The 16013-nt window shown below is 35.0% G+C and overlaps 1 protein-coding gene across 1 annotated transcript; it reads left to right on the top strand.

Annotated features, from left to right (window-relative positions):
- The first annotated feature begins 4822 nt into the window (after window positions 1-4822).
- LOC127188426 (olfactory receptor 4F15-like) lies at window positions 4823-5779 on the top strand. Its single transcript, XM_051144890.1, has one exon. The coding sequence runs from the start codon at window positions 4823-4825 to the stop codon at window positions 5777-5779; it is 957 nt and encodes a 318-aa protein (XP_051000847.1).
- Window positions 5780-16013: the final 10234 nt, after the last annotated feature.

Below are 16013 nucleotides of genomic sequence, written 5' to 3'. Positions count from 1 at the left end.
TCACTCAGGTAAACGGGTGGGTGAAAATAAACTTTGCAATTGTGAGTGGCTTATTGTTAGATGTGAGTTTGTGCTTGGAACAGCTGTGGACATGAGTCACATCCTAAAATGCTTGCTGCATCCTAGAGCAAAGAAGACAGCAGTCAAGAAAAGAAAATGAACAGCATAGAAGAATGGCTGTTAAACACCAATTAAAGTATTGGAAAAGGCTAAGGACCTGCGTACGTTTGATCTAGAATCACGTTGTAAGTGGCCTTGAGAAGCCAAACAACTTTATGCTATTTTCTACTAAGTTTGTGTCATAATTACCCATTCTATGCTCATTGCTGATTGATGGAATGACTAATATCCTTTGAACAGATAACTAATGAAAATATCAATAATACATACATAAAAGGGCAAATGTGCATTTTCTCTTTACTTTAAAAATGAGTGGGTATGAACTTTTCACTTTCTGTGAAGCATTTGGTGAATATTCTGTAAAATAAAAGCAAATGTCTAGATGTTTTCTGTTTTCTAGATTGGACAAATGCTATATATATACCTGAGCAGAAGTAAAAAATAAACTGAGTCCAAAGGTCCAATGCTAAAAGCATATGTTCCAATAGAATGTCAGTTTTAAGTTTCAATACAAAGTAGTTCTTAAAAATACTACTTTAATTTACTTTTCTTATTTCAACTACTTTTTATAATTAGAGTTTTTGTATTCCTTTGATTCTGATCAGTGATCTGATTGGGAAAGCTTTTAAAGAGGTATGAGATGACTATCACATAAGTATTTATTTGAAAAGAATATAGGAACCCTTTTATTTCTCAAACTATTAAATAAATGCAGAAATGTTGTTAATTCCAATAGTCACTCCTAGTACTCTCTCCTCCCATCTCTCCCACACTACCCTACCTGATCCTTCCTGGTCCCAACACCTTTCTCCACTCTCCTGACAAAATCTATTTTATTTCCCCTTTCCAGAGAGATCCATGTATTCTCTCATTGAGCCCTCCTTGTTACTTTGCCTCTCTGAATCTGTGGATTATATCTTTTACTTAACAGCTAATGTCCACTTGTAGTGAGTACATGCCATGCTTGTCTTTCTGGGTCTGGGTTACTCTGCTCAGGATGTTCTCTAGTTCCGTCCATTTGCCTGCAAATTTCATGATGTATTTGTTTTTAACAGCTAGTAATGCTCCATTGTGTAAATGTACCATATCTTCTTTATCCATTCTTCAGTTGAGGAAATCTAGGTTGTTTCCAGTTTTTGGCTATTATGAATAAAGCCACAATGAACATGGTTGAGTGTCGTTGTGGTAGGATAGAACATTCTTTGGGTATAGCTGGTCTTTAGGTACATTGCTTTCTTAACTTCTCAGGAAATATTGATTTCCATAGTGGCTGTACAAGTTTGCAATTCCATCAGCAATAAAGGAGTTTCCTTTTGCTCCACATCCTCATCACCACGGACTGTTTGTCACTTGTGTTTTTGATCTTAGTCATTCTGACAGGTGTAAAATGGAATCTCATAGCAATTTGATTTGCATTTCCCTGATGGCTAAGGATGTTGAACATTTTTCATTTCCATCCAATACATATTTTATAGCTTTTCTGAATCTAAAGTTTGGGATACCAAGATGAGAGGACACATGTAGGATTCAACTCTGTGGGGGTTGCTGTCTTATTGAGAAATTAATCAGTAAATTAAAATTGTATTGAGTACTAAGCATAGATGCATGTTTTCCTGAGAGCAACTGTGCTGTTTACACTTGGAATTTCAGTATTTGGTCACTAAAATGGTGTGAACAATGTAATGTGTTACTGAATGGGTGATAGTATATTTTGAAGCATATTTTGGACATGGCTATATAATGTCCTTTGCCTATTTATTAATGTTTTTGAGTAACTTGTCTCATGAGTTGGTCACTATTATGAGCAAGAGAAAGGTAGAAAGTATGGATATTATTAGCATTTTTGAAGCACTAATGTATTGAGGACATGATTGTGTTGATGGCTATCCCATGCTTATCTTGCCCAATGTTGTTGAACACATGATTGTGAAATTTGTTTTATTCCTCTATCTTAACTGAAGTAACCTTTTAAATTGTGTAACAGAGAAATAAAACACAAGGTCAGGGGGGTTTCAGTATCTCTTCTGATAGTAGAGAGTCCATGCCTGAACTATCAGCTTAAACATGACTCTTGAAACCAAAGCCCAGATTTGTCTAATATGAGCTTTCTTCTCTAAAACTAAAGTTACAATATAATAGGGTAAATCATATCATAGAATTATGGAAAAATATTCTTATGTGATTTAGTCTTTGAAAAGTTTAAGTATCTAGATCATGTGGAATACAATCTATGGCAGCGATTGCATTCCTCCAGGCTTCATGGAGTGATATTCTGGAAGAATGTAAATTTTGATATTTGAATATTATTGAAATGCCACATTGCTAGAGAAATTTCCCACTGCTTACAATTTGTGTTCCTAACATGATGCATACCACTACCTGGCATTTAGTAGACTTATCCTTCTCTGTGGATCCCCATTTTCATTGTTTCAGAGAAAGAAAATGTGGGCATACCTATATTAGGAGCGTCATCTTGAATCCGGTTAACTCAACTAAAGGAAGAATAAAAATGCTAATGATATAAAGGAAGGTGTTATAGTTATGATTAACATTTGATAAAGGTTGAACTTAAACATTTTTGGACCTATGAGAAGCAAGGGCTTATATGGTAGAAGAAGCTCTGCAATTTTGGCATAGATACAGTACTGAAAACCACAAACTTTTTATACTTCACAGAACCAGACTATATATTAGTCATTAAGGAAAAACGAAAGAACTGATTTTAACTGATACTTTTCATGGTGACTGATCTAAGAAACATATTTGTATTAAGTTGAGAAATTTAGAAATTTCCATGGAACATAGCATTACACCATGACTGCCACCATCTTCTATGAATGGCCACAATCTAAAAGTGTGAGTATAAAAGCACTTTAATATTTCATTTTTTATAGAAGTTTAACAAATAAATTTATGTACATATTAATGGTGTTTAACAAGATATTTTAATACATGTGAACAATTTCTTCTGGTTACCGTGAACAAGAGTAACATCCACCTCACACGCCTATTTGTGATAAGAACATTGAAAATCTACTTGGCAATATTCACCATGCTGTGCAATAAAGCTCCAGGAGCACCTCATTTTCTTTAACTCAGTATTTTCTCCTTTGACAAATATATTCCCTTTTCACCTTCCCAGCCCACCTAACTGGCTTATGATACATCATTATATTTTCTTCTTCTATGAGTGTAACTTTTGGGAGGATTTATTTATTTCATACAATATATTTTGAATATACTCCTTACCTCCCTCAATTTTTCTCAGATTCTCACCAATACACTACCTGCCTAACTTAATATTCTGTCTCTTTCTGTAAAAAAAAAATCTGAAAAACAAAACAAGTAACTTCAAAAGACAAAAAAGTACCAAAACAAAACCAACTAGCCAACCAACCAGCCAAGCAAGCAAGTAAACAAACAAAAAGGCACACAAAAATCTGAGTGCATTTTGTTGCTCAAGTTCTTCTGAAAATGGAGCCACACTATCTTGGAGTGTGGCTGGTATGGCCAGCATCACCTTACTGGACAAAACTAAGCCTCTCCCAGAAGGTGTGAATTTAAAATAGCTTATTTATTAGGCATATCTACTTCCCCTTCTCAGGGCTAGGATTTTGCCTTGAACTTGTGCAGGTCTTATTCATGGTATCAAAGTTTCTGTTAGCCTATATGTGCATCATCCCTGTTGTGTCTGGTCCTGAGGTCATCCATCACTTCTGGCTATTAAACTGTTTCTATCTTTTCTTCCTGGCTTCTTTAGGTTCCATTTCCTTTGAGATCTTTCAGTTACTGAGTTCTCATGACTTTATTTTCACTTACCACAGTGACTTGTGGGCTTGCTCATGTAATTACAAAATATAAACTTTTTCTTTTTAAGGGTGCAGAACAGTCTGGGATGCTGGTGTGTATTTGTGAGTGAGTGAGTGAGTGAGTGAGTGTGTGTGTGTGTATCTGCTGTATATACATCTATCAATGAATGCATATCAACTGCATTTAGTGTTTGTAGATAACACTACAATAAAATGAAATAAAAAGATAATTTTTTCTCAATATCATTTCTTCTGAATATATACCCTTAAGGGGAGAATTTATTTATTATATGATAGTTATTTAATATTTCCTATCTTTTCCTTTCTCTTATTTTTCTTCTTACAATCTATGCACTTATCTTTCTGTTTTGTTCTATTGATGATTAAGTTCACAGTTTATATTTGTTAGGCAAACACAAATTTATTGTGCTACAAATTGAGTCTACATAATAATTTGAAAACACTATCATTTTTAATTAATGTATTAATTTGTATTCTCATAAAGTTTTTAATGGTATTATATCTTCTTTTAACATATTTATTTCTAAAAATGTTATGTTTATTTGGATGTCTATGTCTGTGTCCTGTGTAAGACAGTGGAGTCGTCTCTTTAAATCGACCTAACCTTGTTATCTTTTGACTTGATTTAATTTTTTCTTACAAAATATATTTTCATATGTGTGAAGTCAAAGTCCTCTGTGGTTTTAATTTATAATCCTCTTATGATTGTTCATGTTTAGCATTTGTTCATATCGCGGTTTGACTTTGGGTTAGTAGTAATGCAGAAGTAAAAATAGGATTTCATAACTAGAAGATTCTTCTATTCTATTTATACAATTATAATTTATAATTTCTCTCATTTCCTCCATCAGGCGCCACTGAAAATAAAGCCAATGGAAGGTGTGAATCAATCTGTGGTGTCAGAGTTTGTGTTCCTGGGACTCACCAACTCTTGGAGCATCCAACTATTTCTTTTTGTGTTCTCCTCCACATTTTATGTAGCAAGTATGATGGGAAACTCACTCATTGTGTTCACCATCGCTTCTGACCCTCACTTACACTCTCCCATGTACTTTCTGCTTGCTAACTTGTCCTTTATTGACTTGGGTATTTCTTCTGTGACTTCCCCCAAGATGATTTGTGATCTGTTTAGAAAGCACAAAGTTATCTCTTTCAGAGGCTGTGTGACTCAAATTTTCTTCATCCATGTCATCGGTGGTGTGGAAATGGTTTTACTCATAGCCATGGCCTTTGACAGATATGTGGCCATATGTAAGCCTCTCCATTACCTGATCATTATGAGTCCAAGAATGTGCATCTTATTTTCAGTGGCGTCCTGGGTGGTTGGCCTTATGCACTCTCTGGTTCAAATGGCTTTTGTGATAAACTTACCTTTCTGTGGACCAAATGTGTTGGACAGCTTCTACTGTGACTTTCCCCGGTTCATCAAACTTTCTTGCACGGACACATACCCACTGGAATTACTGGTCTCAATCAATAGTGGATTCATGTCTGTGGGATCTTTCTTTATATTGATCATTTCCTATATTGTCATCATATTTACTGTTCAGAAACACTCTTCAAGTGGCTCCTCCAAGGCTCTGTCTACACTTTCAGCTCATGTGACTGTGGTGATCTTATTCTTTGGGCCTGTGATGTTTTTTTATACATGGCCTTCTTCTTACACACACCTGGATAAATTTCTAGCCATATTTGATGCAATTGTCACTCCCTTTCTGAACCCAGTGATCTATACATTGAGGAATCAGGAAATGAAAATGGCAATGATGAGAGTATTTAGTAAGCTAATGAGTTATCGACAAATTCTTAAACATTTGAACTGTGAATAGTCTTAACTGAGCACAGAAGTTCATTGTTAACTAATTTCTGAGAAACATTTTTTTGCCTATTTTGATATGCTTATTATATTCACATATATGCTATTGTTTGTCTTATACTTAATAAGAAGGGACAGTAGCTTATGAAAATGCAAGTTACACATATTTGTATATCAAAATAAAATGAAGCTCAATTCCTAAGGAATAATACCTACATGATTTAAACTCAGAAACAAAAAAAATGGATATTTACATTAGGATTATCAGAACAGAATAAAATACTCTCTCTCCTTAAAAATATTTATTGTCTTAAGATTGTGTTTGTATGTTTGTGTGTGTATGTGTGTTTTTTGAATATATAAAGTTCAAGTCCTGCTAGAGTGTAGGAGAGGGTATTAGATAAGCTGGAGGTGAAGTTACAGGTTGTTTTGAACCACTTGACTTAGGTGCTGGGAACAATGTTGGGTCCTGTGTAAGGGTTATATATGCTCTTAAAAGCTGAGATATTTCTCAAGACTATTTCTCTATTTTTAATAGAACTTTGTTATGATCAGAGACTTTTTTTCATATATTCCACAAAGCATTTATTCAATGACATTGAACTAGGTAATTTTTCCATGTATGCACCTTGTGTCATTTTCTTTCCAAGTGTGAACTTTATACACTGTCTCTTTCCCCTTTGGACTTTACCAGAAATAAAAGGGGATTAGAATTTTTGAGTCCACATCAATGTCTTACATATGCATATGCATGGGTAGAAACTTTGTGAACTGTGTTTGGAACAGCAAAAAGGAGCCAAGTAAACATGCTGATTTTTTTTTTTTTTTGGTGATTATAGCATACTATGCCAAGACTTTCAATAACATTTACCCCTATTCCTATTTTTCCTCTTAATTTTTTCTTTTGGCTTTCCATGTTACTTCCAAAGAACTTTAGGTGACATTTGGATTGTGAGATACGCTTGTTTATAGGTTTATACAGTGCTGGAATCAAAACATTTAATATCCATCTCTAGTCTCATGCTGTTGCTCTATGAAATTATGGGAACACTAATCTTAGAATTTCCCTCTTTGTCTTCAGTCTCTCCCTTCAATTCCTCCATGTCCCAGGTCAGTTGCAAGTGTATCATTGTAATAAAAGTCAAAGGTATTGTGCTAGTTTGGAAACACAGACAGTCACAATATTCCTAGCCTCCTCTTTATGTTCATTTTTCCTTTCATGTTTTTGGATCATGAGCTCTAGGTCTAGAATAAGATTCAGTAATAAAAGATAAACCTGACCTTTTTTGTTTCTTTAAGACAGGGTTTCTCTGTATAGCACTGACTGTCTTGGATTCATTTTTGTAGACCAGGATTCTCTTGAAGTCACAGAGATCCACCTACCTATTCCTCTCCAAGTGCTGGGATTACATTCATGTGCCTGGCTACCTGACTTGCTTAAGGGCCTTTATATTTCATAAACTATAACTCCATTAAGGAATTTTGTATTGCATGTTATTTAGAGTAGTTTACCAAATACTCTTCTCATGAAGCTATAAGTGATACAGACTCACAACATCTTTTATTCTATTCATTGTGTTTTTGTGCCTTATCAACTCATGTATTTTGTCTGTCCTGGTCACAAAGTTCACAGCAAATGAAGTATGAAAATGAATTTTTTGTTTTTAAAATATATTTTACTAATTTATTCATATTACATCTCAATTGTTATCCCATCCCTTGTATCCTCCCATTGCTCCCTCCCTCCCGTTTTCCCCTTACTCCTCTCCCCTAAGACTGTGACTGAGGGGGACCTCCTTTCCCTGTATATGTTCATAGGGTATCAAGCCTCTTCTTGGTAGTCTGCTATCCTTCCTCTGAGTGCCACCGGGCCTCCCCATCCAGGGGACATGGTCAAATATGGGGCACCAGAGTTCGTGTGAAACTGTGAAGAGCATCCTGTCCATTGGCTAGATGTGGGTAGGAGTTCGAAGTTTACTGCATGTATTGTCCTTGGCTGGTGTCATAGTTTGCGCTGGACACCGGGGCCCAGATCTGCCCATCTTAATGTTCTTCTTATAGGTTCCTAGGATTCTCTGGATCTTTCTATTTTCCCATTCTCCCATGCTTCTCTCACCTAGAGACCCAATAGGATGTCCTTCACTCTGACCCACTTTCCTGGTGAGTGAATACATGAAAATAAGAACTCAGTGGTCTACTCATATACCTTACTATTATAACCCACCAACTTAATAGATTAATGGAGCACTCCTTAAAGTTATTGTTATATTGCTCATTGATATGGCATTTTCATGGTGATTTGGTTGTTTCCAGGCCTAATATTCTGCTGCTAACATTTATGCCTGTCATTTGAATACTTCATGTTCAGTGTATTTCTTGTAGTTAGATTGCCCATTCCTACTATGACACCAAACTCTGCCAATAAAGGTCTATGTAAAGAATGTGGTGCGCCTTTAATAGAATTCTGATGGCCATCAGGGAAAATCTTCTAAATCTATAGAAGGGTTGTTCTAGCATTCAGTAACTACATCTATTTATTGCTGCCCAGACATAACTTCTTATGCCTCTTAGACATCTATACTGAGTTGCCCCAAGACTGAATTCCAATCATTATTTACCTGGTGTTTAATATTTTAAGTTCAGGTAACAGTAAAGTTCCACATACCCATTCAATTATAGTGGAACAAACTACCCACACCAGGGGACACTACTAATGACTTATCTCCATATGCCTTGGTCCAAAGACACTGGAAGGGACACTTAAATTTTATGACAAGGTTAAACAAACTCAACAGGGCACATGGGATATATGAACAATTCAACAACAGTCCATCAAAAGAAGCCTAAGAAAATCCCACAAAACAATAAAAAACCGTAGACATTTATACACGTCTTCCAGTAATTACTCTTTTTATAATGTTTTAACTTATCCAAATAAAAAATACAGACTACTGAATGCCAAGTCCTCCTAAAGCATACCCTGTACCCTCTCCTCCTTGCTCCATTACAGCTCACAACTTTGCCTGCTTTCCTGGAGGCCACCCTGGCACCAGGGACTCCAGGCCATGCTGGTAGTAGGGACCTCAGAGGTAATGTTAGCATCCCAAACCCCAGAGGCCATGCAGGCCATAAAACCCTAGGCTATTCAGGACAGAAGACAGAGAGAAAACAGAAACCAAAAGAAAAATATTAACAAAACTACAACCCATTCAACAGAGATAAACTCAAAAATCAGCATCTCCACCTATAATAACTTCAAAACCCAGATGGCTAAACACCAGTGTAAGAACACCACAACAACCAAGGCAATATGGTATAACCAGAGCCAAGCTATCCTGCTGTAACAAGCCCTACAGCTTAACGCAGCTGAAGCATAAGCAAAGTACTTAAATCCAATCATAAGAAGAGATGAGAGGCCTTTAAAGAAGAAATTAATATATATCTTAAAGAAATGCAGGAACAGTCAAACAGGAAAAGTAATTGAATAAAACAAAACTGTACAAGACCTGAAATAGGAAATAGAAGCAATAGAGAAAACACAAACTCTGGCAATCCTGGAGATGGAACACATAGTGAAGAGAAGAAAAACAGATGAAAACATTATTAACAGAATACAACAATAGAAGAGAGGATCTCAGGTATAGAGCACGTACTAGAAAAAATTGATTCACCAGTCAAAGAAAATGTTAAATATGAAAAAAAAAATCCAGGAAATTTGGTATACTATGTAAAGTTTTAATCTAAGCATAATAGGAATAGAAGCAGTTATAGTGCTCTAGCTCCAAGAAATAGAAAATATTTTCAACAAAATCATAGAGTAAGATACCCCTGAACCTAGAAAAAGAAATGCTTATAAACATAGGACCAGAAAAGAAAATCCTCCAACCACATAAAAATCCAAACAATAATACACAGAATAAAGACAATTAAAAGCTGCAAGGAAAAAGAAATCAAGTCACTTACTAAGGCAGACCTGTCCAATTACACCTGACTTCTCAACAGAGACTCTGAAAGCTAGAAGGGCCTAGACAGATGTCATACACCCTCTAAGAGACTACAAATGTCAACCAGATTACTATACCCAGGAAAACTCTCAATCACAATAATTGGAGAAAACAAGATATTCCAAGTTTAAACATATCTATCCCCCAAATCCATTCCTAAAGAAAATACTACAAGAAAAACACCAACCCAAGGAGGTTAACTACATGGAAGAAAACACAGGAAATAAATAATTTCATCCTAACAAAAAGAAAAGAAGGGAAGCACTCACAAGCACACACCCACTAATATCATCGACATCAAAATACCCGGTATTAACATTAATTGGTCATTAATATCTCTCAACATAGATAGACTCAGTTCTCTAATAAAAATACACAGGCTAACAGAATGGATGCAAAAATGGAATCCATCATTTTGTTGCATACATGAAACACACCTTAGCAGCAAAGATAGACAGTACCTCAGAGTAAAGAGGTGGAAAATGGGTTTCCCAGTTTCCCAGTAAACTGAACCAAGAAACAAGCTGGATTAGTCATTCTAATATCTAATAAAATAGACTTTCAACCAAATTTAATCAAAAGAGATGGAGAAGCACCTTGCATACTCATCAAATGAAAAACCCACCAAAATGGTGTCTCAATTCTGAACATCTATCCTGTAACTGCAAGGGCACTTGCAATTACTAAAGCTTAAGGCACATATCAAAACACACACATTAATAGTGGGAGACTTCCATACCCTTCTATCACCAATGGCCAGGTCATCAAGACAGAAACTAAACAGAGAAATAATGAAACCAACATTTGGATCAAGTGGTTCTAACAGATGTCTACATAACATTTCATCCATACACAAAGGAACATACCTTCTTCTCAGCACCTCACGGAACCTTCCCCCAAATTGGCCCGTAATCAGTTACAAAGCAATCCTCAACAGCTACAAAAATTTAAATAATTTCCTGTGTCTTATCAAGCTACCATAGATTAAAGATGGACTTGAACAACAACAGAAACAATAGAAAGTCTAGAACCTCATGGAAAGTGAACAATTGACCACTGCATCAAGCAAGAAATAAAGAAATTAAAAACTTTCTAGAATTCAATGAAAATAAAGGTGCAAAATACCCAAACTTATGGGACATAATGAAAAAAAGTGCTTAGACGAAATTTCATAGTATTAGGTGTCTTCATAAAGAAATTGGAGATATGCATACTCATAACTCAATAGCATGCCTGAGAACTCTAGACCAAAATGAACCAAACACACACAAGAGGAATAGATTGCAGGAAATAGTCAAACTCAGGGATGAAATCAATAAGGTAGAAACAAAGAAAGCAATACCTAGAATCAACAAAACGAAGAACTTGCTCCTTGAGGAAATCAACAAAATAGACAAACAGCCACACTTTAAAAAGGCAGAGAGAGCATATCCAAATTAAAAAAAAAAAAATCAGAAATGAAAAAGGGGACATAGCAGCCGGTACTGAGAAAATCCAAAGAATCATTCGGTCTTACTTTAAAATCATGTACTCCACAAAATTGGAAAATGTAAATTAAATGGATGATTTTCTTCAAAGACACCACTTAACAAAGTTAAATCAATATTACTTAAACAATTTAAATATATCTATAACCCAATGGGAAATAGAAGCAGTCATTAAAATTCTCCCAACCACAAAGAGCCCAAGGCCAGATGGTTTTAGTGCAGAAATCTACCAGACTCTCAAAGAAGAGGTAATACCAATTCTTATCAAACTATTCCACAATATAGAAACAGAAAGAACATTGTTCCTAAACCATACAATGATTCAACAAAGAAAGAGAATTTCAGACCAATTTTCCTTATGAATATTGTTGCAAAAATAATAAAATACTAACAAACCAAATGCAAGAACACATCAAATACATGATTTACCATGATCAAGTAGGCTTCATACCATGGTTGCAGTGATGCTTAAACATATGAAAATCCATCAACCTCATTCACCTTATAAACAAACCGAAAGAAAAAAAACCATGATCATCTTATTAGATGCTGGAAAATCCTTTGAAAAAAAAATCCAACACCCCTTCATGTTAAAAGTCTTGGAAAGATTAGGGAAACAAGGTGCATACCTAAACAAAATAAAGGCAATATACAGCAATCCAAAGACAATATCAAATTAAATGGAGAGAAACTTAAAGCAATTCCGTGAAAATCATGGACAAGACAGGACTGACCACTCTCTCTGAATCTGTTCACTACAGTACTTGAAGTTTTAGCTAGAGCAGTTACATACCACTCCTGGGCATATACCAAGAGATGCTCCACCATCTCACAAGGACACTTACTCAACTATGCTCATAGAAGCTACTTAAAAATGGCATTTCAGGCAAATGGATGAGCAGAAAATATCATCCTGATTGAGTTAACCAAGATCCAGAAAGATAAACATGACATGCACTAACTTATAAGTAAATATTAGCCATAAAGTGTGCTACAATCCACAAAATTAATGGAGCTAAGTAACCTGGAGGGTCCAAGGCAGGATGCTTGAATCTCACTCATAAAGGAAAACAAAATAGATATACACAAAGGAAAACAAAATAGATAGGTGGATGGAAGGAGAGAATTGGGTGGGAGAGAGGCTAGGGAGGAGAATAGGAGGGATCAAGTATGGGGAGGTCTGAGTTCCATTTCTATGCTATTTGTGGGTTTATTAAGCACCTGTCAAAATCCTTGACATGAGTATACCGCTTCTTGTAAAAGCCATTTTCTTACAAGTTGTATAAGATTAAACCACAACACCACTTTTCTTTAAAGCTTATGTGCTGGGACACTTATTTTTTAAAAAATTTACATTTTTCTACATTCATGTTTATTTATACGTTAGATGCCATTCTGCTGTCTACTTTTTGTATAAACTGTGTTGTGACTATTACACAGGCTCAGCCTTCTTTTCAGGGGGTGCTAGGATCTTGAGTGATTAAAAATGTGTACCATTGTTTATTTATTCTCAATTGACAAATATTTTTGTTATTATCCATTTCTGAGGTTTATTTACCATATAAACTTCTATACATCTAAATCTAGGAATACATATGTAATTACACAACCTAGTTTTTTTTTACTGAAAATAAAACATTTTATACACGTTTTACTTTCTAAAGTACACTATAATCAGCACATTGTTTTGAGCCAATTATGTGATGATATATTTACCTAGTATTAAGGAATACTTGTAATAAGCAATTATTAACTATTATATCCATGTAGGCTAATGCTATGAAAACAACTTCAATGCCATTTTCATCCTTATTTTACTGTGAATTGTAAAATTCTTTGGTCACATAGGCCATACCATGTAAGTCTCCAGAGAAGAGAGTCCTGTATCCATGTGATCCTTCTAAATTACCATGTTTTTTTCAGTACCTCTTGGTTAGTGGCCTCTTGAGGTATGTGTAATTAGCGTCTTCTCTCCCTAGTGGGAGATTGTATATGACACTTTAGGTGAGAGGACACAGACAGATCTGACTGGGCCAAGATGTTGTTGTTCTTATTCAGGTAAATGGATGGGTGGAAGCAAAACTTAACAATGCTTGAGTGACTTATTGTCACGTATGAGTTTGTGCTTGGAACTGCTGAGGACATGAGCCCCATCCTAAAGTGCTTGCTAGAGCCTAGAGCAAAGCAGAGAGCAGTCAGGAAAAGGACGTGAACAGCACAGAGAATGGTTGTTAAAAGTCTACTGAAGTATTGGAAAAGGCTAAGGATCTGAGTACCTTTGAGCTAGAACCACATTGTAAGTGGCCCTATCATAATTAGCCATTCTGTGCTTACTGCTGATTAATTGATTGATGTAATATTCTATGAACAGATAACTAGTGAAAATATCAATAATACATATAAATAAAAAGGGAAATATGTATTTTTCTTTTCATTTTAAAAAATAAATGGGTATGAACTATTAACCTTCTGTGAAACATTAGGTAAATATTATGTAAAATAAAAGCAAATCTCTAGAAATTTCTCTTTTCTAGATTGGAAGAGTGCTATAAATACCTGGTGAGAAATAAATTTTGTGATGAGACCAAAAGTACCAATGCTAAAAAAAAAAAAAAAAAGATGTTTCAATAGAATATCAGTTTTTAATTTCTTTTTGTTTTCTTTTTCTTCTCTAGGGAGAAGTTTTCAATTTCATTTTTTGTATTAATTTGTTCACTTTACTACCCAATCGTAGCCCTGTCCCTTATTTCCTCCTGGTCCCACTCTCCCTCCCTCATCCCCCTATCTCATTCCTAGTCCTCAGAAGGAGAGAGTCCTCCTCCCCTAACATCTGACCTCAGCCTATCAAGTCTCATTTGGACTGTCTATATCCTTTTCTTCTGTGGCCTGGAAAGGCCGTCCCACCAGGGGAGTGTGATCCATGAGGTGACATCATCATTCATGTCAGAAGTGGTCCCTACTCCCCATATTATGGGACCCACAGTTTTTAATTTGAGAAGAAAATGATACTTAAAGCACCAAAAGTTTAATTTACTTTCTTGGTTTCATCTGTGGTTTATAGTTGCCGTCTCTGTAGTCATTGGAGTCTGATTAGTGAAGTTATCAGGGAGGCTTTAAAAAAGAGGTATGAGGTGACTTTCACAAAAATATTTATTTGAAAAGGATAGAGAACTACTTATATTTCCGAAAGTATTAATAGATGCAGTTATGTTCTTAAATTAGGAGATCACAAATTTGGTTAGGTTTAAGGAAGGCCTTGAAACAATCTACAAAGTGAAAATATAGACAGATTCAGCTGGGAAGGATACATATATAGTTCAAGTATTTTATGCCCTATTTACATTAAGACTTCTTATATTCTTTTCTTAAGTATATATCAGCTTTCCAAATTCCATAGTCTTTATATTTGTATTCTACATGATCTAGTTCTAGGCTATCACTTTGTTCTGATTTTCTCTAAGATCATTTATTTTTTGAAGTTTGAGAACAATTTTCTTACTGCTTAGAAGAAAGGCACCCTAGGGAATGCAAGTTTTCATTCTCAGCAGCACTCTAGGGGGGAAAGGAGGTGTGTGTGTGTGTGTGTGTGTGTGTGTGTGTGTGTGTGTGTGTGTAAGAAAGAGAGAGAGAGACAGAGACAGACAGAGACACAGAGAGAGAGAGACAGAGAGAAAGACAGAGACAGAAAGACAGAGAGAAACAGAGAGAGGAGAGTGAGAAAAGATAGCAAGAAAATAAAGGTCAAGTGCATAGTGGGGATGAGAGTCTTAAAGAAATAGACAAAGAACCCAAGGCCCTCTTAGGACAAGGTTAGCATCATAGAGTGATGAAAATTGCTCTTATATAATTGTATTCTGTGTTTGTGTGTGTAGTTATATGTATTTATAATCTATGTGTCTATTAAGGCTCAATGAAAAAAGGCTGTTCATCATAATATTAATTTTTATTAATAGCACTTCAATAAAATGGAAAAAGATATTTTGACATGATAACATTTTTCTTCTGTATATAAACCCATAAAGTGAGAATTTCTATATACTTTGGTAGTTCTATTTTAATCTTTGGTATTTTTCATTTGTATTTTTTATTTTATAATAATTCAAATTTTCTTTTTAAAAATTGTATTATTGAGGATTAAATCCAGGGTCTTAAACATATTGGTTGCAAATCCAGCTCTTCTTTAGTTTTTGAAATGCCTTTATACTTTTTTCTTTAGTGGATGTGTTAATTTACATTGTAAGTAACAATTTGTAAAAATATAATCTATTTAAGGGACATTATAAAGGTTCATTAAAATTATGTGTACATGTCTTTGTGCCCAATTTTATGCTCTATGTTTATGAAAACCAAGAGATAGGATTAGATTACCTGGAACTAGAATTCTTTACAACTAAAAGTGCTGTAAATGCTTTATGTGGCTGCTGAGAACAAACTAGGATCTTTTGGAAGAGCAGCAAGTGCTCTTAACTGATGAGCCATCCTTCCAGGATCTAATATTGGTATAAAAAATCCACCAAACTTCATTATATTTTGAGTCCTCTATGAAAGATTTTGTTATAGTTGTTAAAACATATTTCAACTAATTTATAAGTTTCTGATTATTGGTTGTGTATAGAACTTGCTTCCATATCTGTCTTTAAGATAGTAGCAATTTTATAGTAAAAATAGGTTTTTCATAACTTGAAGATTCTCCTCATCTATTAATGCAATTATAATTGACAGTTTCTCCCATTTCCTCCTTCAGGTAACAAAGCCA

This window comes from Acomys russatus, chromosome 4 (genome assembly GCF_903995435.1).
Source record: "Acomys russatus chromosome 4, mAcoRus1.1, whole genome shotgun sequence".
NCBI classification, from domain to species: Eukaryota; Metazoa; Chordata; class Mammalia; order Rodentia; family Muridae; genus Acomys; species Acomys russatus.
This window is presented reverse-complemented; position numbering and strand designations above follow the sequence as displayed.

Coding starts and splice junctions, on each gene's coding strand:
- LOC127188426 (XM_051144890.1), top strand. CDS start 4,823: ATGGAAGGTGTGAATCAATCTGTGGTGTCAGAGTTTGTGTTCCTGGGA.